At 37.7% G+C, this 27,919-nt stretch overlaps 1 protein-coding gene across 14 annotated transcripts in view; it reads left to right on the top strand.

Moving 5' to 3' along the window:
• ubr5 (ubiquitin protein ligase E3 component n-recognin 5) overlaps positions 1-27,886 on the top strand; it is a 71,077-nt gene extending 43,191 nt beyond the window's left edge. For 7 of the 14 annotated variants that reach the window (XM_079837573.1, XM_079837583.1, XM_079837579.1 and 4 more), the window contains 21 exons: positions 93-224; positions 810-1,067; positions 2,216-2,484; positions 2,564-2,775; positions 5,807-6,040; positions 8,658-9,030; positions 9,137-9,250; positions 11,422-11,639; positions 11,715-11,835; positions 11,977-12,322; positions 12,465-12,552; positions 14,829-14,973; positions 15,065-15,195; positions 17,591-17,651; positions 17,866-18,044; positions 18,131-18,215; positions 19,011-19,166; positions 19,248-19,361; positions 20,469-20,613; positions 27,004-27,089; positions 27,178-27,886. In XM_079837573.1, coding sequence (XP_079693699.1) covers positions 93-224; positions 810-1,067; positions 2,216-2,484; positions 2,564-2,775; positions 5,807-6,040; positions 8,658-9,030; positions 9,137-9,250; positions 11,422-11,639; positions 11,715-11,835; positions 11,977-12,322; positions 12,465-12,552; positions 14,829-14,973; positions 15,065-15,195; positions 17,591-17,651; positions 17,866-18,044; positions 18,131-18,215; positions 19,011-19,166; positions 19,248-19,361; positions 20,469-20,613; positions 27,004-27,089; positions 27,178-27,390 — 3,680 coding nt within the window. In that variant the 3' untranslated portion in view covers positions 27,391-27,886. The remainder of the gene's footprint in view (positions 1-92; positions 225-809; positions 1,068-2,215; positions 2,485-2,563; positions 2,776-5,806; positions 6,041-8,657; positions 9,031-9,136; positions 9,251-11,421; positions 11,640-11,714; positions 11,836-11,976; positions 12,323-12,464; positions 12,553-14,828; positions 14,974-15,064; positions 15,196-17,590; positions 17,652-17,865; positions 18,045-18,130; positions 18,216-19,010; positions 19,167-19,247; positions 19,362-20,468; positions 20,614-27,003; positions 27,090-27,177) is intronic. The other 7 variants (XM_079837585.1, XM_079837574.1, XM_079837575.1 and 4 more) reach the window with 2 other exon arrangements.
• Positions 27,887-27,919: the final 33 nt, after the last annotated feature.

The following is a 27,919-nucleotide window of genomic DNA, read 5'->3' on the forward strand; positions in this document are numbered from 1 at the left end:
AGAAACACTGGTGCTGCTTGTTGTCTTTGTCTAGAAGCCAACCGTTTCTTCTGTAAATGAGGCTGAATTCACAAACAATCTTTTTCTTGCAGGCAGTGACATGGAGCTGGATTTGTTGGCTGCTGCTGAGACTGAGAGCGACAGTGAGAGTAACCATAGCAACCAGGACAATGCAAGTGGCCGCAGAAGCGTTGTGACTGCTGCCACCGCTGGATCTGAAGCAGGTGCTTCAATTTGACTAATAATTGCCGCAATTATGCCATAAAATGGTCTCCCCTTTTTTTCTCGCTCTCAACTAACCTACATGAACTACTGAGCGTGCAGTAGGCTATAATGGCTTCAGAGAAGAGCTTTAAATGCTTTTTGTTTTGAATTTGTCCATGTGGCACCTGTAGAATTACATTTTAGTGAGTTTGCCAGTCTGTTTTTCTTTTTCTTTCACATCAGATGCCCTTGCTTATCTACTTCAGGCAGAAATTACAGACCAAACTTATTAGCATTTATAAAAAAAAAACTATTTGAAGGGACAATGTGCATTAATCAAATTGCATTATTATTATTATTTTTTTATATACCTGAGTGTAGCCAAAAGGTTGATATTTCTTGGCTGATGCTTTGCCTGATGTTCATCAAACAAACATGTAGACCTGCCCAAAATGGGTGCTTTTGGTTTAGCAAATGCTATGTGGAAAATAAAACCCTTCACCTTTAAAACATAAAAAAATTAGGCTAGAATAAAGTGTGCATGCATTTCATAATATCTGTGATGCTGACTTTAGAATAACCTGAGAAATGTCTTTTTCCCGAAGGTGCCAGCAGCGTTCCTGCTTTCTTCTCTGAGGACGACTCCCAGTCGAATGACTCCAGTGACTCGGACAGCAGCAGCAGTCAGAGTGATGATGTGGATCAGGAGACTTTCCTGTTGGATGAGCCTCTGGAGAGGACAACGGGCTCAGCACACGCCAACAGTGCAGCCCAGGCACCGCGCTCCATGCAGTGGGCCGTTCGCACTACACCCAGCCAGCGCTCCGCTGGCGGTGCCCCATCCAGCTCATCCACACCTGCTGGTCAGTGTCTCCCACCACCTGTTCAAAAAAAATCACTACAGTTTTTTCCAGAAAATAAGTCACCATATCAAAATTGCATTGTTGAGAGGGAAAAAATGATGTAAAACTTGGTAAATAATTCACCAATAAGGTTTCATTTGTTAACATTAACTATATTATTTAACACAAACTAACCATGAACAATAGTAAAATAGCATTTGTTATTTTTATTTATTAGTATTTATTATTCTTACTAATGGTAATTTCAACATGTACTAATACATTGTCAAAAAATAAATCTTTTAATTTTAATAGTTAATGCACTTTTTACTTCTTCTTTTTTTAAACTAAAGATTAATAAATGCTTTAAAAATAAATTGTTCATTGTTAGTTTATATTAGCTAATGCGTTAACAAATGAGACCTTATCACAAACATTATAAACACTAAGCATGAATTTGTTACATTTTACGGTTTTCGGAACAGAGCAGGTAAAATATAAATATAGTGACATTCATTATAAATATATTTTTTTATAAACCAAGCCTAAACAAATTTATTTTAAGCAAAAGTGTTGGTGTGTTGGAAATACGCTATACTGTTTTGCAATTAATTTGACATTAATTGCATTATAATTGTCGCTTTGGAATCTGTCAGCAGAAATTGTGACACTTATTTATTGTGAAATATATTTAAGAGTGACTTATAATGCAATTAACATCAATGACGCAAAACGTGCACAAAGCACAAACTTTTTAATTCATGGCGATTGTTAAAGGGTCATGAAACCCAGTTTCAACACCAGTCGGTTCTCGCAACAGTTTTGAAAAATACTATAAAAGTGGATGTGGTAAGCCATGGAGTGAAGAGGGGAGACTGACAATAACACAGCAACAGCTTTGATACATACACTTTTATTTTGCTCTCATTGAGTTAAAAGCATCAGAACTTCCCACAAATGCTCGCTGCAATTTACCATTAAACACAACATATAAATAAAACTTATCATGTTCAACAAGGTTAAAATCTCAGGAAATGTAGTGTAGGGATTCATGACCATTTAATTGCATTATATAAGTCACTTTGGAATGTGTCACTTTCAGATGATATAAAGCTACTTGTTGTTTTTATTTATACTATTAGTGACAGTAATTTTAACGTATCTTCCAGCGAGCTCCACTGGCCTCATCTACATTGATCCTTCAAACCTGCGACGGAGCAGCGCCATCAGCACCAGCGCAGCAGCTGCCGCCGCAGCCCTGGAGGCCAGTAACTCCAGCAGCTACCTGACGTCTGCCAGCAGCCTGGCTAGAGCTTACAGCATCGTCATCCGGCAGATCTCCGACCTCATGAGCCTCATACCCAAATACAACCACCTGGTCTACTCGCAGTACCCCGCTGCCGTCAAACTCACCTATCAGGATGCTGTCAATCTGCAGGTGAGGCGTTCGATCTTTACCCAAAGCAAACCCGGACTGCAATAATGGAAAAGTATAACAGAATCATGTCGTTTTTCAGAACTTTGTGGAGGATAAGTTGATCCCCACCTGGAACTGGATGGTGTCCATCATGGATTCCACTGAAGCGCAGCTGCGTTATGGCTCGGCTCTGTCATCAGCCGGGGATCCTGGTCACCCCAGCCACCCGCTGCACGCTTCACAACACACAGGCCGCAGGGAGCGCATGACTGCACGAGAGGAGGCCAGTCTCCGTACACTTGAAGGTCGAAGGTAAGACCCGTGGGCAGTTGAAATTGAATCATTTCTTTCAAGTCGGCATGAAGTGAAAATTTGCACGTTTTTATTTTCTGTGGTTCTCTCGTCAATTTTTTTTCCATTTGCAAAAAATACGCTCTGTGACCAACATTTATTAATCATACATGTTTTGTTCATCATGACCATCTTCACAAATGAACACAGCTTTAATGAATTGTGAAGCCTAAATACAATCAGCAGAAGTAAAAAGCTAAATGTAGGCTATAAATGGAACTGCATTGGTCACATGACTTAACATCACCATCACTAAGCTTCCGACAACTCATTTAAAATCTGAAAGTCGGAATAGATTGCAATAGGGCTGTGTATCTCCAACAATGACTACGTTTACATGGACAGCAGTAATCTAATTATTGACCTTACTCTGAATAAGACAATAATCTGATTAAGGCGTTTACATGAGTTGCTTTTAGAATATTACGTTCATGTTCCCGTTTTACATGTTACAGAACATAGCTCGATTAATAGTACGTCATTACGTACCCATGCCACGCTACGCTGTCCGGCGTCCAATCATAGCGCGACTTTCGTAAGTCTGTTCAAATCAATGGGCTCAGGCAACCCGCTGTAACTTTACCTTTACAGTGTGACTTTATAAAAACGAGTGACTTTTATACTTTTTAATGTAATTTTATATATATATATATATATATATAGTTTTATTTTTTGTAATATTATATATTGTGTCTTTCAGTTTTTTTTAAGAGACACTGCCCATCTTGCCTCCTTCTTGACAGCCAACATTTCGAATAATAGCTTTGATAAATGATGAAAATTAAGGTTTCAAAATCGTGATTGTTTGGATTGTTTTTTTCTGCCATCGAGCCACAAGCGCTCACTGAATGGCCATATGGCTCGCGAGCCTAGAGGTTCCCGACCGCTGTTGTAAGCAGACAATTATGAATCTGGGATTACAGATACAAACGTATTGTATTTTACTTTTACAATGAGCAGAATTATTACAACACAAAGAAAAAAAAATATAGAGGAGGCCGTGTCCGAGTGAGCAGTCAAGCAAGACACGCAGTCACGCACCATAGCAACACGTCATGGCAACGACATTTCAGACTGAAAGATACGTAAAAGATAAACGGGAATTTGAGCGCATTGTTACTGTTTTGTACGCGCGGTTATATTAATTATAATCCAAATTCTGTTTTATTTGTCACAATATTATTGATGATTGTTTAGAGGGGCACTTTATATACTTTTGATACGAGCCCCCAAAGCCCTCCCCTCTGCACTTGCCTGGTGTGTGTGCCTAGTGTGTGTGTCCTGTCACAAAATGCGGCGAAAACTCATACACGACGTTAATAGTTAGATTAAGGTGTGTACATGTCTACAATGCACTTGGATAATGCGACTAAAATAGGCATACTCCACATGTCTTAATTCGATTTTTGTTTAATTCGAGTATGGCTTTAACCGGATTAAGGTAATTAGAAATCGCTGTTTACATGGTAGTTTCTTAATCAGAGTATGGTCTTAATCAGATTAATATCGGAGTATTGTTGTCCATGTAAACGTACTGATTGTCACGATACGATACGTATCACGATATGGATCAATTTGGAATTAAATTTCTTTTGTGCAGAGTTTAGTACCAGTAATTTCTGTTTATTGAATAACGTTAAATGAAATAAATAAATTTTCACAAAAAAAAAAACTGGAAAGGCTGAGTTCAATATTGATTATTTTGTATATATCAGGTACCATACATGGCAAATTTTGGAAACAAATTTTAAAACAAATCTCGCGATAAATCTAAAGCAAATTTGTGAAAACAAATCTCTTAACTAATGCTGTAAACTATGGGAGTCAGTTGTACTATAATATTAAAGGTGAAAATGAATTGATTTGTACAAACATCTAAATTACACGTTTTTTTAATATTAATAGTTATAATATTAACTTTACAAATTACATAATCATATACATATTTTTTTTAAATATAAACATTTAAATGGTGGCTGTCATAAAAACATGCCAGATTAATTAAAACATGCATTAAATATTGAAGAACATAAAAAATTATAATGAATATGGAATATGTTGCATATATTTAGCAAAATTCTCCTCTCTAGAGTACATTTTTCTAGCTTTTCTATATTTTTTCTGTGGTAAATGTGACGTTACATGACATTGTTTACAAGCTGTTTTACTGACGCCTTTTTTCTTTTTTTTTGTATCTTTTAAAACCCGTTCAAATGTTCGTTCATGCTTATTTCGCGCTGTAACTGGTATTAAGTAGTAAGGTGGAAGAAAAGATCCGTTCAAATTCGCTGCGAGTGGCCGCTTCTTGCTTCTCTAGAGCTGAGCTGCACCAAAGCGATCTCACGCCACAGCGCCAAAACGGTATTTATGTTTTTGAATTTTGTAATAAAATGGACGTAATTTGAAATCTGAGACTTTTTTTATATCAATAGCGACAAAGCACAAAGAGTATTGCTATTTAATGGATGTTAGGCGCTGCAATGTTCCATTCATTCATTAACTGAAAACCTCTTCTCCATTTTGAATGTCTTGCTCGCGTCACGTTGATTACATTCAAAAGCAGACAGTATTGATATGGCAGCTGCTGTATCAAGCGCATCGTCAGGAGTTCATGACGATGTATTGTTGTATCGATATTCTGAGCACAGCCCTAGTTTGCAAGAGCATGATTTTAAACGCATCGAGGCTGCAAAAGCGGCTTGTGAGTTTACCGTTTAATGTCCCCAGAAATGTCTGTAGCCCCATTTAGCCACTTGTTTGCAACTGCCTTTTTCAAGACATGTAAAAGCTTTAAAAAACCACAAGGGGGTATTTCTGATGTGTTTTATGTTGTAGAATAAAACATGAATATATCTTAAGCATTTTATCAAAAACACATTGTCTTTAGTCTTGAAATCCTTGCCTTGAAATGTTTCTAGGTTTTGGCCTGCAATAATGTGTTATCCCTGCAGCACGCAATTGTCATCGAATAATTTCATACTTTTTGCTTCAGGCGTGCCGCAACACTTTTGACTGCTCGTCAGGGGATGATGTCAGCTCGAGGAGACTTCCTGAACTACGCCCTGTCTCTGATGCGTTCCCATAATGACGAGCATTCAGACGTTCTGCCTGTGCTGGACGTTTGTTCGCTCAAACACGTGGCTTACGTCTTCCAGGCCCTCATCTACTGGATTAAAGCCATGAATCTGCAGACAACACTCGACACCACTCAGATTGACAGGAAGAGGTAAACTACCCATATTATCATTTTGGAAGTTATATTTAATATGGATGATTATTAGGGGTGTGACGAGACGCTTATCTCACGAGACGAGAACGAGATTTTTACATAGTATTTTTAAGAAATCCTCAATGATGAAATACATGACAAGAAAAATAGTTTCCAGGTGAATTTGAAGTGTTTTAACTCATCATCTTGTAATGGGTGTAATTTCAGTTCTACTTTCTGAGTATGAATTATCATTTGCAGTAAAAGACAACAATGCTCAAGCACTGTAAAGGTTTTGCCAAAAACTCAAATGACTGGCTTCTTTCCTGTAAGATTGTCTTTTCAGACCTTAGAACTGCACATGAGCTTCTTTTGACCTCCTAACTGAACTCCTTCCCACAAATTGATCATAGATATTAAGTGGAAACAATAACCGGTAACACTTTACAATAAGGTTGTATTAGTTAACAGTAGTTAATGCATTAGTTAACATGAATTAACCATGAAAAACACCTCTGTTCAGCATTAGTTAATCTTTGTTAACGTTAGTTAATAAAAATCCAGCTGTTCATGGTTTGTTCATGTTAGTTCACAGTGCATTAACTAATGTTAACAAGATTTTAATACTGCTTTAGTAAATGTCGAAATTAACATGAACAAAGATGAATAAATGCTTTATAAGTGCAATTCATTATTAGTTCATGTTAACTAATGTAGTTAACTAATGTTAATTAATGAACCTTATTGTAAAATGTTACCCAATAACCATAATACCATAATCCATCAGTACTCAATATTCAAAGTGCAAATACAGACCACATTTTTCTTCAAGCATGATGCAGAGCTAAGAGATGGTTACAACGAGATTATATTGGGAGATATTCCCGTCCCTCAGGGAGCCGCTTTCAAACAGCGGTAACGTATTGAAATCGTGTTTGAATGCGCACTCCTGTTTACTTTCAATATAAATTTTGCAATCGCGCATACTCTGTGAATATAAATTTTCACAGTGGTGGTGCTGAACGCACATTTTAAAATATAAGTCTGAGCTTCTGCTGCGTAACGAATTCTCCGCCACTGTGTAGTCCACTAACATGTAACACACACTCGTACACACGCTCAATGCGAGCACTTCACTAACACGTAACACGCACTCATAGCACACTTATTTTACATTTATATTGGTTTAATTTATATACAAATCAAAACTAGAGTGGATGCGTAATGTAAACGTAGTGTTGGCCTATTCAGGGTTCCCACTCGTCCTGGAAAACCTTGAAAACCTGGAAAGTTGATGACAAATTTTCCAGTCCTGGAAAACACATGGAAAATTAGAGAAAATGTAAAATGTCCTGGAAATTCTTGTTGTTGTCTGCATGGGAAAATTCTTTTTAAAAAAAAGTTATTTCTTTAGCAGAGTATAAAGAGTTTATCGCTGGCCCAAACAATTTGCGCTAGTTGCAGAAAGCACATGATTTGATACGTGTGAGTAGTATTTTGAATAATGATGTTTAGTCTTGTGTTGCCACTTGCAGCAGTTAGCTAATGCTATTAACTGCTCAAATGTATGCAGTGAATGTTAACTGGTAAGCTGCTACCTAATCACATAATTTTGATATAAAGTCACATTTGTGTGTAATAAAGTCAGAATTGCAAAATATAGTTAGAATTGCATGATAGAAACTCGCAAGTCTTTTCTTCACAATTGACCTTTTTGCGCAGTTGCGAGTTTATATTTTGCAATTCTGACTTTTCTCAGAATTGTGAGATCTAAACTGCAATTGCAAGTTATAAAGCAAAATTCTGAGAAAAAAACAATTTTCGTGTTTATATCACAAATATGTTAACTCGCAATTGTGAGAAAGTCATGCCTTGCCTTGCCTTTATTAAAGTTAAATTTTATTAAAGTCGTAAAATTTAAAATGTCCTGGAAAAGTACTGGAAAATGGTTGCTGAAAAAGAGTGGGAACCCTGCTATTCTATCCTAACTTCACCCTCACGCCCTGTCATGACAATATGACATGAGACTGCTTTTCACCTCAACGGGAAATCTCGTCACAGTTTAGTCTCGCGAGATCTCGTCACACCCCTAATGAATTATAGCTTAAAGCTTAAATTTTGATGGTATTTGACAGTATTCTTTTACTATTATTTATGTGCTGTTAAAGTTTTATTACTATTTTGAATTGGCTTGTATTTTTTAGAATTTATTACTTTAATTTGAGTAATTGTTCAGTAGTTTCTGTCGAGGTTTAATTTATTTATTTATTTTGTTTTAGTAATTTTAGTACTTCATCTTACACTTTATTTAAATTTGATTTGCAATAAAGTTTAGTTTATTTTATTTCAGCTTCATTTTAGTTGGCAAAAATATACATTTTAAGTCAACCATAATCTATTTCTAATTAGTTTTTTCTTTAAACTGGGTTAAAAGTATTAACTGTGGGGGTGCGATTTTCGACTTGTCCAATAACTGACTAGTGAAATTGAATTTATCTGGAAAACATTTTATGTAATTTTATGTATTGAAAACACCCACTTCTTGATGTTGATTAATTTTATGTTTACAAGAGTTTTGGAGATATTGCCCAGCCCTAGTGAGATATCGAAGTACTTTTTTTTCATCCTACCTCAGGAATCGTGAACTGCTTGAACTCGGGCTGGACAATGAGGACTCTGAGCATGAGAACGATGAGGACACCAATCAGAGTGAGTTCAGCGTGAAAATGTTTCTGTTGATGCTGTGCATGTACATCACAAGCGAAACTCGCAGGTGTTTGCAGTGCTGGTTTCCTGCTGTCAAATCAAACTGCTTTGTTACTCTCGACTGCACAGGCTCCACCCTGCAGGATAAGGACGAGGAGCCAGTACCTGCTGAGACAGGACAGCACCATCCGTTTTTCCGCCGCTCTGACTCCATGACCTTCCTGGGATGCATCCCTCCTAATCCTTTTGAAGTACCTCTAGCTGAGGCCATTCCTTTGGCTGACCAGCCGCATCTCCTGCAGGTCTGTAATGCCCTATAACGGTGTTGTCACTTCTGTCAGAGGTGGTTTGTGATGTCAGTGCAGATGGTTGAGTTCAACACTGCTTTTTTTCCTCTTCATCTCACAGCCCAATGCCAGAAAGGAGGACTTGTTTGGACGACCAAGTCAGGGTCTCTATTCATCCTCGTACATGGCCAGTAAGGGCCTCACGGATCTGACTGTGGACATGAATTGTTTGCAGGTAAATATGGCCGCATACTTACTCACAATACTGAAGCTTGGTGAGTTTTTTCAGTATTAAAAACTGATTTCAAAAATGTACAATGTCTGTGTTTTTAAACTGTCAGACAAATAATGCCCTTAAGTGATGATATATTGCTTTGTGCCATCTCAAGCTAAATTCACCATAAAACTCCCATTTACATTTTTTTTATTTCTGTTTTAGCTTTAGTTTTGGTTTTATTCTAATATTTACTTTATTCAAAAATTGTTATTCATTTAATATAAATAAGTAATAGGGCGTAACAATACATCGTTAATCGATGTAAAAATCGCAATATAAAAAATGCGCCGACATATCGTTGATGTGAACTACATATGATTCGTGATGTAGAGCTGTTTTATCCGAAGCGCAACATGCTGTATTTATAAGGTATAATTTACCCAAAATGTAAATTGTCATCTACTCACCCTCTTGGCGTTTCATTTAACTTCCAAACACAATTATATATTTTATAAAACGTGAGAGTCTGTCCCTCCATTTGAAGTCCATTCCTCTAGTACATAAAAGATCCAAAAATGTCATAAAGGCATCATAAAAATAACTAATTGAGTGTCTAATCCAAGTCTTCTGAAAAGACACGATGGCTTTATATGATGAACAGATTTAAAAGATGCACACACTGTGGTAAATACGGACGTGAGTAAAGTAAGAGAGTAAGAAATACAGTAAGAGTGAGTAAATGAAGTTGGATGAGCTTAACATTTAGTACCATTTTACAGAACATAACAAGCACAGGGAGACTGTGCGCACGCGTGGCTTAAGAGATCTGTCAAGTTTACACTGTTTAGTTTCAGTGACATTACTACATTAAATGGCTATATATAATGTTGAATATACTGTAATAATGCAATGAGGGAATATTTGTGAGTTCTGATGATGATAATAATAAAATAATATTATAATTTAAATAATAAAGTACAAAAAAACCTCTTTATTTTGGCTTCAAATATCACGATACCTATCGTGAGTACAGTATTGTGATTTGTATCGAATTGTGACATGAGTGTTATCGTTACACCCTTAATAAGTAAATGTATACATTTTATATAAACACACAATAATTGGTTATGGAAAAATAACGTTTTAAAATTATTTAACGCACGCCCCAGACCTACATAGGTCATCTTACATTTCATAGAATTAATTATTGATGAACATGATGCAGGGCAACAACTAACTCGCTGTTTTTGGCCTGAATAGCACGAGTGCAAATGTGATTTTATTTATTAGACTGTTGTATAAAATCAGTAAGTTAATATTGTTATATTTTACACAAAATATTGTCAGTTTTTTGCTAAATTTTACCAACAAAAATATTACCTATAAAGCTAAAACAGAACTGTTGTGCATCTCTGAGAAACACACAGCGGTGTTTCTTTTCTTTTGAATGAATCCGTGTTTTGAGCGAATCAATCTAGTGAACCAATAATTCAATGGCACATTCATAAAGAGAGCCATTTACTTGATTCCTGAATGAATCAGCTGTTTGAACAAATCAAATGAATGACTCAATGACTTGGAGATTTACCGCCGCTTACTGGCAGTTTTAGTTTCTTATTTAGACTATAATTTCATTTAAAAAAAAATCATATTTTGGGGATAGTTTGCCCAACAATTAAAAAAATTTATTTACATTTACTCACCCTCATGTCATTTCAAACATTTATGACTTTCTTTCTTTTGTGGAACGTTTAAAGATATTTGAAAGAATGTTGGTAACGAAACTGTTTTAGTCTGTAAATATATCTAAATACCAATTCAGCTTCTGAAAAAAAGTCCATTGTAGCCTAAACATTTGTGTAATAAATTCTGTTGAATTAATATTTCTTCATAAAGATACTTTTTGTAATGTCTATTTGATGCTTTTCTCATATAACACAATGACTTGATCTTTAGGGAAGAATTTCTTAACCAAATTTGATTTGCGTTTAATTAATTGGCACATGTAATTCATTCGAAAATGTAATTAGATTTAAACATTTTAAACGCTTGACAGCTTCAATTTAAACACAAACTGAAGTTAAATAATTTCCCAGTGCGGTCAAAAATGCTTCTCTGATCAGGTCTCAAAAATGAGCAATATAGCAATATTTTTACAATATTTGTATTATGGGTAATTCTCATCCCAGATTCTACCCACAAAGATGTCGTATTCGGCAAACATGAAGAACGTGATGAGTATGGAGTCTCGGCAGAGGGGTGGCGAGGAGCAGCCGACTGCAGAGCAGGATATGGATGCATCTAAACCAGGCCCTTCACCCCATGATCTAGCGGCCCAGCTAAAGAGCAGCCTCCTTGCAGAGATTGGTCTGACAGAGAGCGATGGCCCACCCCTTCCAACATTTATGTAAGTAATAACATTTATAGATTCATTTGAGGGTTGTGAGTGATGTGACTAATGATTCTTGTTTGTTTCCTCCAGTCCACACTGTAGTTTTATGGGGATGGTGATCTCTCACGACATGCTGCTGGGCCGCTGGCGGCTTTCTTTGGAGCTGTTTGGCCGTGTCTTCATGGAGGATGTGGGCGCAGAACCGGGATCTGTAAGTACAGCTCCTTTTTTTTTTAGCAGAAAGCGATAGATTAATCAGATTAATCACCAAAATAATCGCCAGAAAAGTTGTTCAATAAACAAGAAAATAAAAGAGTTGTTCTAAACATCTACTTTGCTCTGAACGTTGCAGATCCTGACCGAACTGGGTGGTTTTGAGGTGAAGGAATCCAAGTTTCGGCGTGAGATGGAAAAGCTGAGGAACCTGCAGTCACGTGATCTGGCCCTGGAGGTGGACCGTGACCGAGAGCAGCTCATCCAGCAGACTATGCGGCAGCTCAATGCCCACTTTGGCCGTCGCTGCACCACTACGCCCATGGCCGTGCATCGTGTAAAAGTGACTTTTAAGGATGAACCAGGAGAGGGCAGCGGAGTGGCACGGAGCTTTTATACGGCTATTGCACAGGCTTTCCTGTCCAATGACAAGCTGCCCAATCTGGACTGTGTACAGAGCGTCAGCAAGGGAATGCAGGCTAGCAGTATGTATCCATTTCCTTCTGATTTTTCTTTTCTTTGACAGGCCATTTTATGGGATGGTGAATGGTTTTCATTAGTACTTTTTTGTTTTTATTGGATTGTTTTTCAAGGATAAATGCTCAGGTTTTCTGTGCATGTTTGCAGATCTTATGCAGCGGCTGAGGAACCGAGACCGTGAGCGCGAGAGGAGGAGCGGAGGACTGAGAGCTGCATCCAGACGAGACCGTGACAGGTGACTTTACCTAAACCTCTCTGCTGAGCCACAAATATCAAATATTCATGATGTATTTTCTGGCAAAATAAGTAAAAGCAATATCATTAGTTTAATGGACATCTGGGCCCGTATTCATAAAGAATCTTGATGCAAAGAGTAGCTCCTAGTAACAAAATTGTAAGAAAATTCTTTGAAATGTGAGCGTTTACTCTGAAAATTAACTAAAAAATCCTTGTAAAGAAAAAAGTAATTAAGAAAGCATCTTAACCCTTAAAAGAGGTCTTAAGGTCAAATTTGTTAGGAGCACGGACGAGGACTTTTAAGAGGCTTAAGAGTTTCTTTAGCAGTGGAGAAAATGGCAGAAAGATGAAGAGGGAGAAGAAATGTTGCAGACAATGGATGACAGTGACTTAATAAGACGCTGTAGATTAGATCGTGCAGGGATCATGTTTGTTGCATTAAACCCAACTTTCAAACCACCAATTAAATAGACATGCCAGCAATCAGTGTAATTGGAAAGAGTGGAACAATGTTTATAGCTCTAAGCCAATCAAATACCTTATAGAAAATTAACAGCATGGTAAATAATAAAATTATTTATATACATATATATAATGTGTGTGTGTGTGTGAGAGAGAGTGAGAGAGAATGGTAAAATAGGACAATTTGCACTTGTAATTTCAAAGTGAAGGCTTAGAATAGACCCTATACTTAAAAGCGGTCCTTTTTTCCCCTTTTTGGACAACCAACCAATCACAGTCTTCAAAAGACTGTGTCATACATAGCAACGGTCAGCTCCGCCTCTTCACTAAGATAAAAGTTTTTGTATTTTCCTTGCTCAGAGTTGCTCTCAGATCGGTCTCGAATAGCTCTTAAGCGAAGACTCCTACGTAAAAGTTTAAGCTAAATTAGGAGTTTTCTGAGAGGACTCTTAGAATCTTTATGAATATCTCTGTTGTTTGCTTTGTACAGATATGTTTTATGTAGTATAATTTTAACAAAACTAAAGTCAGACCAATTTGTTTTTGCTTTAAATCTTCAAATTATACAATCTAATTTAAATAAAAAACAACTGCTAATGTTACATGCATCTTTGTTTGGATCGTGATCGTGAAAATGCAGTCGTTGCCTCTCTTTTTCACATGGCTACAGATTTTTGTCTGCAACCGATAGCGGAATCGGCCCATTTGCTTGTAAAAAATCGACAGTCTGCCCTGAAAAATCATGATTGGTGCATTCCTAAAACTATTTAATAGGGATGCTCATTTCGCTTAATTTTCCTGACCGATAACCGCCACTCATTATCTGATTATTAACCGTTAACTGATAAGATTATAATAATATAAAAATACAATTGACGAGTGTCTGTGACCTGTTAAAAAGACGCTTTTTTCACTGGTTTATTTTACCGTGCAAACAGCAGCATACAGAACCGATCAACAACAGAACCTGGGCTCACACATTATCAAGTGTTCACGCACCTGCAGCGTTTCTGACTACAGAAAAACTGAATAAAATATAAATAAAAGCATAAAATAAAAATGCCTACACTAAATATTTTTCACTTAAATAATTGCCAAATTAAGATGACAAAACGAAAACGGACTGAATCCGTTTGAAGCTTTGAAGAACTGGAATTGTTTTCTTTTGTCAAAAAAAAAATAGCAGGCCTACCTCAATCCACACCTTGTATGTTTTTTGTTTTTTTTTAAGTAACATGTCTACGTGATGTGGGGGTTAGTCTGGATAGCAGCCTGTTGACAGTTAGACCCGTGGCAGAAAACGCCCTCTCTAGCCTTGTTTATACTTTCATCTGGCTCCGTGTTTATCCTCGACGCGCTCGCCGTTGTGCTATTCTTTGAAACGACAGAGGGCGACTCGGAGTAATTGTTCTATAAACCATCAGGAAACCGCAGCGAGTATGTGACAATGTTTACTTTAGTAAACTTATGAAAACAACACTACAAAAAGCCTTAAACAAGGCTTCAGATGGCACTGATGCCCCGGGAATACAGAGATTAAAAAAAAATAATAATAATTTATGTGTAGGCATGTGTAAACGCGTCCCGTGAGTTAGCAAATATAGCATATTTCTCTTTAACCATGCAGCAAACCAAAAAATAAAACCTTTTAAACCTGTTAACTGATAGTATTAATCGGTCAAAATTCTTACTTTCTGTTAACGGTTAAACGGTCAATATGAGCATCCCTACTATTTAATAAGATAAAATGGCATATAAAACATGGTTTGGTTGGTTTTTATTTACGTTTAATTTATATTTATGGTTTTGCAGGGACTCGAGGAGACAGCTGTCAATTGACACACGGCCGTTCAGACCCGCATCAGAAGGGAACCCCAGTGATGAACCGGAGCCGCTGCCGGCTCACAGACAGGCTCTAGGGGAGAGACTGTACCCACGAGTGCACGCCATGCAGCCGGTACAAACCAGTACAACGATCTGCAGATGTGGCTTTTGAAAAGATGATTTAGTGTGTGATGTGCGTTTATGTGGTGTGCTTTTCTCTACAGGCATTTGCCAGTAAAATCACTGGGATGCTGTTGGAACTCTCTCCTGCTCAGCTGCTGCTGCTTCTGGCCAGTGAAGACTCACTCAGAGCTCGTGTGGAAGAGGCCATGGAGCTCCTCATAACTCACGGAAGGTGAATAATCTCACGACTCCTGTCAAGAGTGTGTTTTAGAGAGATTTTAGAGTATCGTCTCTATCGCTCACATGACATTGCTGTACTGCATGGTCACGAAAGCTTATCGTTTACATGCGTTGTGGTATAGAAACAAGTCATTTTAAACTGTTGAAGTGCAATAAGCAGCAAAATAACTAATTTCTGTTCATACAGTCTTAGACGACAGAAAGGTTTATTAGGCTGCTGTCTAGGGCTGTAATCTCCCAGTCGATTATTGGTCGATACGTTCTGGCTCGACCAAAATTTTGATTGGTCGATTTTTTGCAGCGTTCATTTAATCAGTTTTGCCGCGCCGCGTTCATTTCATCAGGTGGAAAGCACTAATTGCTAATGGGGGTGTTTTCAGAGCACCCCTGTTTCACAGGTCTCAGTCTGCCTTCAGAACACCCCCATTGTTTTCACTTCTTTTGGATTAGCCCAACCAACTGGCGAAGAGAAGTCTCTCGCCGGTCCTTTTTTTTCATTCCCCGCTGGCTCAAACGCACACCCATAGCGGTAAACTTGAGGAACGCCCATCAACATACACATGAGGGGAAGCGTCACAACACCACGCTTCAGTCGTGCCGCAAAAGTGGATCTGTACTGTCCGTTTTGCCGCGTTCATTTCATCAGTTTTGCCGCGTTCATTTCATCAGTTTTGCCGCGTTCATTTCATCAGTTTTGCCGCGTTCATTTCATCAGTTTTGCCGCGTTCATTTCATCAGTTTTGCCGCGTTCATTTCATCAGTTTTGCCGCGTTCATTTCATCAGTTTTGCCGCGTTCATTTCATCAGTTTTGCCGCGCCGCGTTCATTTCATCAGGTGGAAAGCACTAATTGCTAATGGGGGTGTTTTCAGAGCAGCCCTGTTTCACAGGTATCAGTCTGTCTTCAAAACACCCCCATTGTTTTCACTTTTGGATTAGCCCAACCCACTGGAGAAGAGACAGATTGAAGAAGGCTAGTTTTCTGTAACTTATATTATTTATTTAATTGTGAGCGTTTTTTCTGCTCTTGATCTGGCTTGTTTAATAAATATTCATTTTTTATTAAAGTGGACGTGCCTTTTGTGTTTAAGAGTAAAAGCTTTAAGTTAATAGTCTATTCGTTTCTCAGCCGCGAAGCTGAGCTCAGCTGATCCTGTTCGAGCTGCACAGAGCGGCTGAAATTATACTGTCTGTCAGTTATTATAATACATATGACAAAAACAATTGTCTAAATTATGTTGCATATTCCTCAAAAGTTCTTGTGATGATATCTAGTTGACAATAGTACTATATTTTGGGAAATCATAGGCTATGATATTGCGCAGGTGCATGTGATGCAACGCTGTCAGAGCTGACAGACTCGTGTGTCAGACTCATTTCAGTGCAAAATAATCAGCTCAAAAACTATTTAATATACTGCAAATAGCCTACTAGTTTTTTATGTTTATTTATAATTCATTTATGCAGACAACAAGGCTACCAAGTACTGCGCACAGTGCGCAGCTAATTAATTTAACTTTTTTTTTCCTAACGTCATTTTTAGTCGATTTTTAGTCGAAAATTTCAGGACTTCAGTCGACCAAGATTTTATTTGGTTGATTACAGCCCTACTGCTGTCACTTTGTCATTAATGTTAATCAAACAACAAAAAAGCTCACCGCTCTTCTTGACTGAATCCCTTTTGTAACAGTGAAGACCATACAGTTTTTTTTAAACATTTGATTACTTAATACAATTTATGTAGTATTTTTTTTTTTTATGTTTTTAGGTAGGTCTATTTTTTTGTTTGTTGTTAGTTTCTTTGTTCTGATTTTATTACCGACTGTTTACTTGTCTTCTGTAAGCTTGAGTTTTTCTTTTTCTTTTAAACTTAGGCTAGTATTAGTTTTTTGTGTTATTGAAATTGGTGGCATGATTTATGAAATTTCAATAGTACTTTTATATTATAAAATCCTTATTTAAACCAAAAGTAACTATATTGTAATGTATATTGTTATTGTTAAATACAATTATTTGTATACATATGACCTAAATCTTAGATCACGATACATATGTGTACATGTACATGTATATGTGTGCATGTAATTATTCTTTATTATAGTATTTAAATACTATAAAGAAATTATATACGTAATATATGTAATTTATGTATTTAATTTTATACATATTTTACATTTTATATTTAATGATTAAATAATATAATAATACATTTACATATTCATTAAATACTATTAAATATATCTCATAAATGCTTAAATTATTTATTAGTATTATTACAGTAAACTCAATATGCATTTATTTAATAATTGTTTGCCATTTGATTTTGTGGTGACACCTAGGCTCTTTACTGAAAGTGGATTATTTTATGAGCTTCTCTCTCTTGCACAGGGAAAACGGTGCTGACAGTATACTGGACCTCGGCCTCCTCGACACTCCTGAAAAAGCACAAGTATGTTGTGTCCAAAACTCTAAAGGCTCTTTCCTGTGCCTCAGCTTAGGTTCAGGGTACTCTTATTCTTTTGTGCTATATAGTTTTTGCATGCATATTTCCTTCTGATTTTTGACAACAAATGAGTTGATCTATATAGGTCTTTGGAGATTAAAAAAAAGTTCTTTGTTACACCTGTGATCTGTTTTTAATTGTAATTTCCATATTCCACCAGCAGGAGAACCGAAAGAGGCATGGTTCCACCCGCAGTGTGGTTGACATGGAGCTGGACGACCCTGATGATGGGGATGATAATGCACCTCTCTTTTACCAACCAGGCAAGAGGGGCTTTTACTCGCCCCGTCCAGGCAAGAACACTGAGGCCAGGCTCAACTGCTTCCGTAACATCGGCAGGTATGATACACGTGTTCACTTGAACATCTGTGTGAGAATGAACCACCAGTTTCTACTAATAACCGATTCTTTTCTTCTGCCTCCAGGATACTTGGGTTATGTCTGTTACAGAATGAACTTTGCCCCATCACACTCAACAGACATGTCATAAAGGTGTTGCTCGGCAGGAAGGTGAATATCAACATGTTAATAACTTTTGTAATACTGACAGGTTTAACCTCGGGATATCGCTGAGTTAGGGCCCTGTCAAATTCCGCTTTAATTAGACATACTTTTTGACTAATACAATTTTAATTTAACCATTAAAAAGGAATCCAGAAAAATTAATTGAAATCATGAAGAAAAAAAATCACAAAACAATGCTATTAGGGCCCTGTAAATACACCCCCCCCCCCTTTTATTTTTCATCAATTCCATATTTATCGGTTTAACTTTTCATCTTTTTAATGGTTTAATTACATTTTAATAATCAAATTGTCTAATTGAATTCATAAATTAACCATTTAATTATTTATAACTAGTAATAATGTTTTTGCATAAATTCTGGTTTGTCTTTTTTTTTTCCTCTAATGCAAATGTATCAAAAACAGTGGAAATCAAAAAGGCATAAAACATAAAACAACAGATTTCATCTTTTAAATGAAATCAAATGGAGAAAAAAAAGCTGCACAACAAGTTTACTTATAATATTAAAGCATGGAAGAAAAGTTTAAATGTCTTAATCATTTTGAGAAGTACATGCAACTGTCACAAATGCTTGAGGATGTGTTGTAGACAAACCTGCGCTCATTTACAGAGACTGAACATGCAGACTTTGCATTTAAACAATGTGTACAGCCCTACTTTTTATTTTACTCATCCAAAATTTGCCAACTTTCGCAACATTTTATGACTGGAATTTGTTATTCTGTCTGCATCGCAGAAATCATAAGGCCCTACTGAAGCTTGTGTTCTCTTGTGCTGCAGGTGAACTGGCACGACTTTGCTTTCTTTGACCCGGTGATGTACGAGAGCTTGCGGCAGCTGATTCGGCACTCTCAAACCGAGGAGGCGGAGGCGGTGTTTGCGGCGATGGACCTCGCCTTCGCTATTGACCTCTGCAAAGAGGAAGGAGCAGGACAGGTAATGGCTTGCTTTCCCCTTTGTGTTTGCATTAGGGTTCAGTGTTTGCACATGCCTGAATGTTTTCTGCTGGATCTGCAGGTGGAGCTCCTGGCTGGTGGGGTCAACATGCCTGTGACTCCTCTGAACGTGTACGAGTATGTGAGGAGATATGCAGAGCACAGGATGCTGGTGGTGGCAGAACAGCCTCTGCATGTGAGTGCACATGACTTTAGTCATCTACCCTACTTTTTAGGTCTCAAAGAGCCATGATTATCTGGTCCATATCACGGCTTATTCTTCACCTTATTTTGGAGCTAGCGGGTTTTGCATTCACATTTACAAACATTTTTTTTCAATTCATACATTCCTTAGTGTTGCATGCAACAATTCTAGGATTTCAATTCTAGGGGGGCTCAGCCCCCAATGAATGTATTATTTAAACATTTAAAAAAAAAAGTATTTATTGGTTGTATATTCGGGTATGCATGAACAGAGTTGGATTCTGCACTACCTATCAAGTGAAGTTGAATGAATTTGTAATAAATTTAAATAACCAGCTAATGTTCATTAAGTATATAGACCATTTTTTAAATGTATTTTAATATTTTTTCAACATGTAATGTGTTGAATTGAATTCATAATTAACCATTTAATTATTTATATTTAGTAAAAAAAAAATGTGTTAGCATAAATTCTGTTTTTTCTTTTTTTCCTCTAATACAAATTGATCAAGACAGTGGAAATCAAATAAAGGCATAACCTTAACATTCGACTTCATCTTTTAAATGAAATCAAATTATTTTTAAGCATTGCTATTTTTAACTACTTTTGTGCAGTAAAATTTACTTCAAAGATCTACATTTCTCATTTTCATTCATGGGACATTCAACATGAAAAATGTGGCATGCTTTAGTGGAGGATTTCTGTTAGCTGGTGGAAAACAAACACTTTTAACATGAAAATGACATGAAATTACCACTATAACCAGGGAATGGCTGCAGAGGAGCACTCATTGGCTCATTTTCCATTTCCACTCCCTTTTATAGTTCTTTAGTGTGTTTTGCTTTTGGATTTATTATAGTAAATGTTTGCAATTTTATTGCACTGAAGTTTGATATAGCAAGAGTAGGAAAAGTCACAAAGTCTCATGCCATTTAGATAAAAGGAATTTTATAAAAATAAATAAGCCCAGATGCATCATATTATGTAAACTGCGTTTCTGTGTAGTTCTGTGTCATAAATGCAAAGATCTGTGCTCTTGCTGAGATTCTGCCAAAAATAAAGCCATACGCAGATGTTAATGAAGATGTTGTTTTACAGGCCATGCGGAAGGGCCTTCTGGATGTGCTTCCAAAGAATGCTCTGGAGGACCTGACAGCGGAGGACTTCAGACTGCTGGTCAACGGCTGTGGAGAAGTCAATGTCCAGATGCTCATTAGTTTCACCTCTTTCAATGATGAATCAGGTACATTTTAAGCCTCGTTCAGAATACCAGCCCAAATACAATTTTTGTGCATACCCGGTTGGAATCCGATCATAATTTAGCAAATGTGAATGGGAAAAAATCACATGAAATCACGTGTTTTGAGCTGCATTCATATGTGGTTTGAAATCAAATCACATTTCTGGAAATCTCTTTCAGTCTGACCGCTCTAATCTCAGGGTTCTTACGCAGTTTGGAAAAGTATGGAAAAAAGAAAGCAGAGTATGAAAAGAATATTTGCATTTCCAGACTATTGCCCATGTTTAGTTTTCTATAATAAAAAAATAAGAATGAAATTTATCATACAAGAAGTGTTTTCATGGCAGCTGTTTAGTGATTCTTTAAACACGACTCAAGGTGCATTTTTCAGTATGCAAAAAACGCTTTTTGGGTTTCTTCTCAGGTCCCTTTAGAGGCTCTGTAATACAGTGCCAAGAATATCCTTTGCAGAAATAAAAAAAAATATGCAGACTTTCGTGTGTGCACCATTTAACAGCATATAGGACACACTGAGCCACCTATTGTGCCATCAGCCCATTTCACGGTGTGGTTTCTTGGCCACCACAGAGTATGCATTAAAGCAGACCTAAGGCCTTTTAATTTTTTTACTGTACCAGTCTTTTTTTATAGACCCTTAAACTTAGTATTGTGCCATCAGCCCGTTTAGTGTGATGGTTTCATCTGCCACAGAGGATGCGATAAACTGGACATTAGGCCTTGATATTAGAGGTACTACCCTAAGTAAAGCCAAATTGTGAGCATATAGGTCTCCATGAATTCATGTGCATCCATGCTCTCATTTTCTTCATAGTAAGATGGCAGCGACGCACAAAGGTAATGGGTTGCAGTATATATAAAACTAGAAATTGCAATGTTTAAGCACGTAAAAAAAATCCTGTATGCATTAGGGGTTGCACAGATTAGTCGACTTTCAAGGGGTGATGAATTGAGAAATCGACTTTCCCTTGAGCCTTTGATATATAAAAGTTCATTGTGATATAAGAATATCCTGTAAGTTTCGGAGCTGAAAAAAGCCTTGTTAGTCAAAGAAAAGCTTTTATAGACACCAGGCCCAGAAAACGAGAGATCTCTGAATATGTCGACCATTGACATCATAGAATGCAGAAGCACCACCTCAAACCCATCCACCGACTCGTGGAGCGATACCGAGCAATAAACATGCCGGTTCCAGCTCACGTGCGTAAGAAATTGCGCGTTTGTTCGCTTCATTTCACCACAGAATCGATTGTAAACAAGACACTGGTCGAGACTGGATTTGCAGACATATTGAGATTAAAACAATGCTGTGCCTTCTATATTGGATCCGACAGGAACGGTGCAACACACTTATGTGAGTAAAACATGTTTTTTTTATATGTGTTAGTATTGCATTGTTACAGATCGTTTGATATCTATTGATTACACACGTTAGCACGCGGCCACAGGCTGGAGAAGGTGTTATTGGTTAATTCGTGATCAGACTCGGCCTTGTAACGCCAGTGCAGGGGAGCTGAAACTCATTAAATATGCAAATCTTATCCAATCCTAGCCTTCCAAGTCTTCAGTGCATGCCGCCCATCAAAACCGAGCGTTTCTTCAGAGAGCCTCAAAACCAAGGCAGAAAGTAGCCTATTACTTAATCATTATGATGTTTTTGAATGTAAACCACGCAAACGTCATAAGTTGACCTCAGACAACAGTAGAATTTTTTTTAAAAAGCCAGTTCATGAAGCGTCATGGCAGAGCATTAAAGGTGTCAAGTTTGATGTCGACTAGTCGCTGGCCTATAGAGGGCGCAATAGGATAAGCCATTTCCTGACATGCACGCTCCGTTTCCAACTGTTAAAATGATGAATAAATGCATATTCAGAGAACTCTCCACAAGACATGTTTGATTATGCCTTCTGGATGCTCAAAATGGATTGGGAGAATGCATGTTTTAAACAGGTAAGTCAATCACAGTTCTAAACTAATGCAGTGCTGCATTGTAACGCGCGCGCGCGCGCACACACACAGCTCACACACACCGCCCACAGGATCATTCATTGTATTGTAAACACTGTTTCTTTGATTTATCAATAAAATAGAAACTAAAAAGTTCTAGCACACATTTCTTGATAACTTAAGCCCTATTCGCACGGGATTAGTATTATCTGGGGACCTCATGTGATTTAGAAATTACTCCTCCACATCTGAATTTTGCGTGGCGCATTCGCACGGGATAAGCAAGCCTGTGATTTTACTCGAATTTACTGACTTATCTCCCGGATATGATGTCAAGACTTGTAAATATTTAAGTATCTGCGCGGCCGCACGGGAATTTATAATGGTGCGCATTATATGCAGCCTAGCTCCATTCTTCGTGAAAGATAAAGATAGAAATGCACACAGGAAACAAAAACCTTGCAAAAATGATACGATCCGCCTAATCCCGGCCAAATCACAGATGCCGATTCACACGGGAGTAATATTATCACAGGACCTCGGTGTATGGCGAAATATGGTAGGTAATTTGCGGGGGAATTTTTACTTTACAAATTACAGACATGGCCAATTCACACGGGATTAAGATCCCAGACATTCTCTGCAATTATTACAAATCATCAGAGGTCCCCAGATAATACTAATCCCGTGCGAATAGGGTTTAAAACTCACAACTTCACTATTAGGAAGACTGTGTGAGAGTGAGAATTAATTCTACCTGACACACACACTCTAATGCATTCATATAGATGTAATCTTTATTGTGCTACTTTATCTGTATCTGGGTAGTTATATTTCTCACAGATTTCTGCTCGTTCTGAACCAAAGACAAAATAACTGATAAAATAAGCTGTTATGTAGAAGCAATAACCTTATGGACAGCGCTGTGTCATAGCCTTTGCCATAGATGTCCTGTGCACAAGAAAACCCTCGTTCGCGCCTCAGCTCAAGGTTCAGGCTTATTTGTAAATTAATATCATCAGTGACTAGTCCACTTTCATCACCCCCATTCAACCCCTAGTATGCAGTTTCTCGAGGGCACAAAAAAGTTTCTTGTGTCCATGCAAAAGTCTATATATTTTTTATTTTAAGGGCTCTGTATGTTGTCACTGACAAAATCAATGAAAAAACCCCTGAGAAAACACAAATATTTACAGATGACTGTGCTATATACCAAATATAAAGCGGAAAATAATACGAGAGAGGTAATTTGAGTCTGTAAAAGTATGGAATTCTGAAATGGAAAATGTGTAGGAACCCTGTAATCTGATTTCGTGTGGTTTGTCACCACCTCATGCCACATAAAAAGTAAACATGTTAGATGTTGTTGTAGGAAACCTGCTGAAAGTCGCTGCAGAAACAAGGTTGTGTTGTTCCAAAGTGCCGGTCGAGTAGAAAATTACAATATGATGGTGACATTTAAATTGGGACTGGTGAGGACGACAGCACGGAATAAAGCAGCGCATGCCAGCCTCCTACGTTTCTGCCGCTGCCTCAGAGGACGTAGTGGTCAGTGTGGTGGCTACACATTGTCATGTTGTAAATAAGACCACATCTACCGCTGCAAGCCTACCTCAAACTCAAACATGGCTTATTTGAAGCGTTAGTAGAACGGGCGGTTATGTAAAGGGGCTAACGTTAGCCTAACATCAAACTAGCTAAGTGTGTGCTAAGTGCCAAGTACCGCGCTTACTGCACGACATGTTTAACTTAACGTTCATTTCTCTCTATAGGCACATCCAGAGATGACGAGCCAGTGTCGTCAACTTCATCTTTGCAGCCGACACTTACTCAGAAAACACTCGTTTATTAAATTATTAAAATGCTCACAGTCTCCTTTGTTTTTTCCGACACATTCATAATCGTTACTTTTGCCAGTGAGCTGTGGCAAGCTTTGTGCACGCATGAGCGCTTCATTTATATTTTAAGGCTCAGTATTCAGGTTTAGTATTTCTCTAATGAAGAACAATGTTAGCAATGCTACATATAAATATTTTTCACAAACCATTATGTTTGTGTTCCTAAACATCAGGCATTCCTTATCTAACGTCTTATATAATTGCTATATTTTGTTGTTGTTGTAAGAAACATGAGTGTTTATTGCATTTGATCTCTGCTCTGATGTGCAAGTCATTTTTTTGTAGGAAAAAGTCTCAGGGTTCCCCGTTTTTAAAATCTAAAATTTTTATTATTTTATTACTGATATGTGACAGTATCCATTAAGTGTTTTGCTCTCGGACACGGGTTGGAAATTATGCCTTTTTTTCCCCCTGCAAATGTTTTGAGATTCACTTTTTTGCAAGTTTAATTTGTAACCATATAGCTGTTCCCATCCAAAGCATATTTTTGTGAAATATCCTGTTTTTATGTTTATTCAGTATATTCAGAAATTTAGTGAAGGTTTGTTTTTTATAATTGTGTATCATTTTGTATGTAGTTTTATTACGGGCCAAGCACCAAAGGCTTTCTCCTTGCGGGAAAGTTATGAAATTTGGCACACAGATAGAGGACAGTCTGAACATTAATCACAGCAATTTTGGAGTCTCTATCTCAATCCCTCTAGCACCACCAACTGTCCAAATTTTCAAGGGCTAGAAACAAACTTCCACTTTCCTCTTATTCTTGTCTCAAGACGACTCGATTGAAAGTGTAATTTTACATCATGGAAATATTTTTCCACCACATTGAATTTTCCACAAAGCCTAGACTGTTCGTCTGATTTTTATGAACATTGAACCAGATCATCTTCAGATCGTGTCAACAAAAATGTATAGAATTCAAGTTGATTTGTCAAACCGTTCTCGAATGACATGCAAATTAATTTGATGAAGAGCACGCCAAAATGCACGCTATGATCGATCTCTGCAGCATTTTAGCGTATTCTGACCAAACATGGTATGTGTTATGACAACCTTGACCTAAGGCTACCTGCACAGTTTTGGCGTAGTGCCACCTAGTGGTCAGGAGATGTGAAAAATGTACATTTTTGCTTTTATCTTCTGAACGGTTTGAAACTGGTCTCTTTAGATTCAGTGCAGCATGCAACCCAACTTTCCCATTTCAGCCATTTTGAATTTTGACGTAAAACGCTATATTTTAAAAATGCATTGGCATATTACGAAACTCTGTATGCGTCTTCGACACATGCCCTGAAAGTACTCAAAAAGATTTAGTGCGCCATCCCCTTGAAAAGTTAATAAAATTATCAAAAATGCTAATAACTTTTGATTAAATTAGCTTATTGTAATGAAACCGTTCTTAACGGTTTCCTTGGGTCATGCATACCAATTTTGCCATAGTCGGCCAAACTTCCTGTCCGCCATTTTGATTTTCTTTAAAAACATACTTTTTCGAACCATAGACAGTAAAATAAATGGACACCGCGACCCTATAGACTTAGAAAAGTGAAGTCAGATAGAAGCACTCACTTCCTGATGGCTGATGTACTGCGCAGCCTCAGACTGAGCTTGACGACATTTCTATGATATGTGACGTGAGCAACCAGTCTGACAGTTGTAAGTCTTCTAGTCTTCTAGTTCTAGTTTTTTTTTACAAAAACGGCTTCTACGGGTCGATAGTGAAAGATACAAGGTAATGGAGCCTTTTATACATTGTCGTGTTTGTTTAGAAATAAACAATGGACGAATAGAGTCTTTAAACGCCTCAGATGTAAAGATATTCACTGTCAAAGTGAGGCCAAAATGAATGGGAGTCAATGGGATGCTAACAGCAGGCGATGGCTTGGTTAGCAATGGCCACCCCTATGGAAGGTACGCTTTCCGGGGGCTGGATTACCCCCTTGTTTCGAACTCCTCCTAGATCGTTAATCCAATTTTCACCGAAATCGAATCTTATCTTCAGTCGGTGCTGGCAAAAAGTAATGGATTTCATGTCAATGGATAAAACCCTTTTTATATACCGCATCAACAAATTTTGATGGCATGATGCCAAAGCGACTGTGTCAAAGCATTGCACAGATTCAGCCTCATTGACCCTAAATGCGATTGTGGTCAGAGTGAGGTGACAATGACATCAATTTGGTCACAGCTCCACCTATTGGTCAAAAGTGATAAACCATTAAATCATATTACTAGTGACTGTATTCATGCTTTTTCAGCCGTTTTGCCTAAAATCATCTTAAGTTGTCTTAAATTGCTCATTGTTGCAGTTGGTCTGATGCTCCCAGCCATGATGGCATGACGGTGCTTGGCCACTTAATTGCGGCTTGCAGTTATATTTATGATTATTATACTCAGTTTGCCATGAAAACATTTTCTGCTTATGACATGAAATAAATCAGATCCAATTATTCAAGGGCTTGTAACTAAGGGATCAGTGGTTTGTATGTTCTACCTCAATTGTGTTGTGTTGTTTTGTTTAAACCTCCAGGCGAGAATGCGGAGAAGCTGCTGCAGTTCAAACGCTGGTTTTGGTCCATCGTTGAGAAGATGAGTATGACGGAGAGGCAGGACCTGGTAGGACGTTTCTTCATTTCTTTACTCCAAGTAGGAATTCACGTAAATGTATGGCAGATGGTAAAGCGTTTGTGTGTGACGCCCGCAGGTATATTTCTGGACGTCCAGCCCATCTCTGCCGGCCAGTGAAGAAGGTTTCCAGCCCATGCCCTCCATCACCATCCGCCCGCCAGACGACCAGCACCTGCCCACCGCCAACACCTGCATCTCTCGCCTTTACGTGCCACTTTACTCTTCCAAACAGATTCTCAAACAGAAACTTTTACTAGCCATCAAGACCAAGAATTTCGGTTTTGTGTAGTTAAACGAAACTCGTTTAATTGTTGTGTAATATTCTAGTTCCATTTTTGTAGATTTATTTTTTGTCTATACAATTTTATGAAATTTAAGAAGTGCTGTCGCATCCCCGGCAGTCTTTTGTTTTTTTTTGGGGTCTGCGTTGCAAACGTGGGCGGCTTGTTCTTATTTTTTGTTTTTTTATTTCCGTTATCCGAGTATAACGCAACATTCCTGCATTGGCTTTTGTAAAGTTGAAGCCTGCAGCTCCATTGGCTTGAACTGTAACTTCCCGTGACTTTGGCCTGACGGTAAACTGTCCGCCAAACCCCAGCCAAAGATGACAGCAGGAGTATTTAAAGAAAAAGGAAGATTACACTGTGATTTGATTTATTATTTTTTTCCTGCCCTAATCATAAATATTACTATCACTGAGAGTTCACTGCTGCCTTTGTGGAAAGTCATTTTTTCTTGTATAGAGGGAGTAGGGAATTTCAAAAATAAACTTGGATGCAAACTAGTGTTGTTTTTTTTTCATCTAAAGGGTTTCGTTA

The sequence above is a fragment of the Gobio gobio genome, assembly GCF_949357685.1.
Source record: "Gobio gobio genome assembly, chromosome: 15".
Lineage (NCBI taxonomy): Eukaryota > Metazoa > Chordata > Actinopteri > Cypriniformes > Gobionidae > Gobio > Gobio gobio.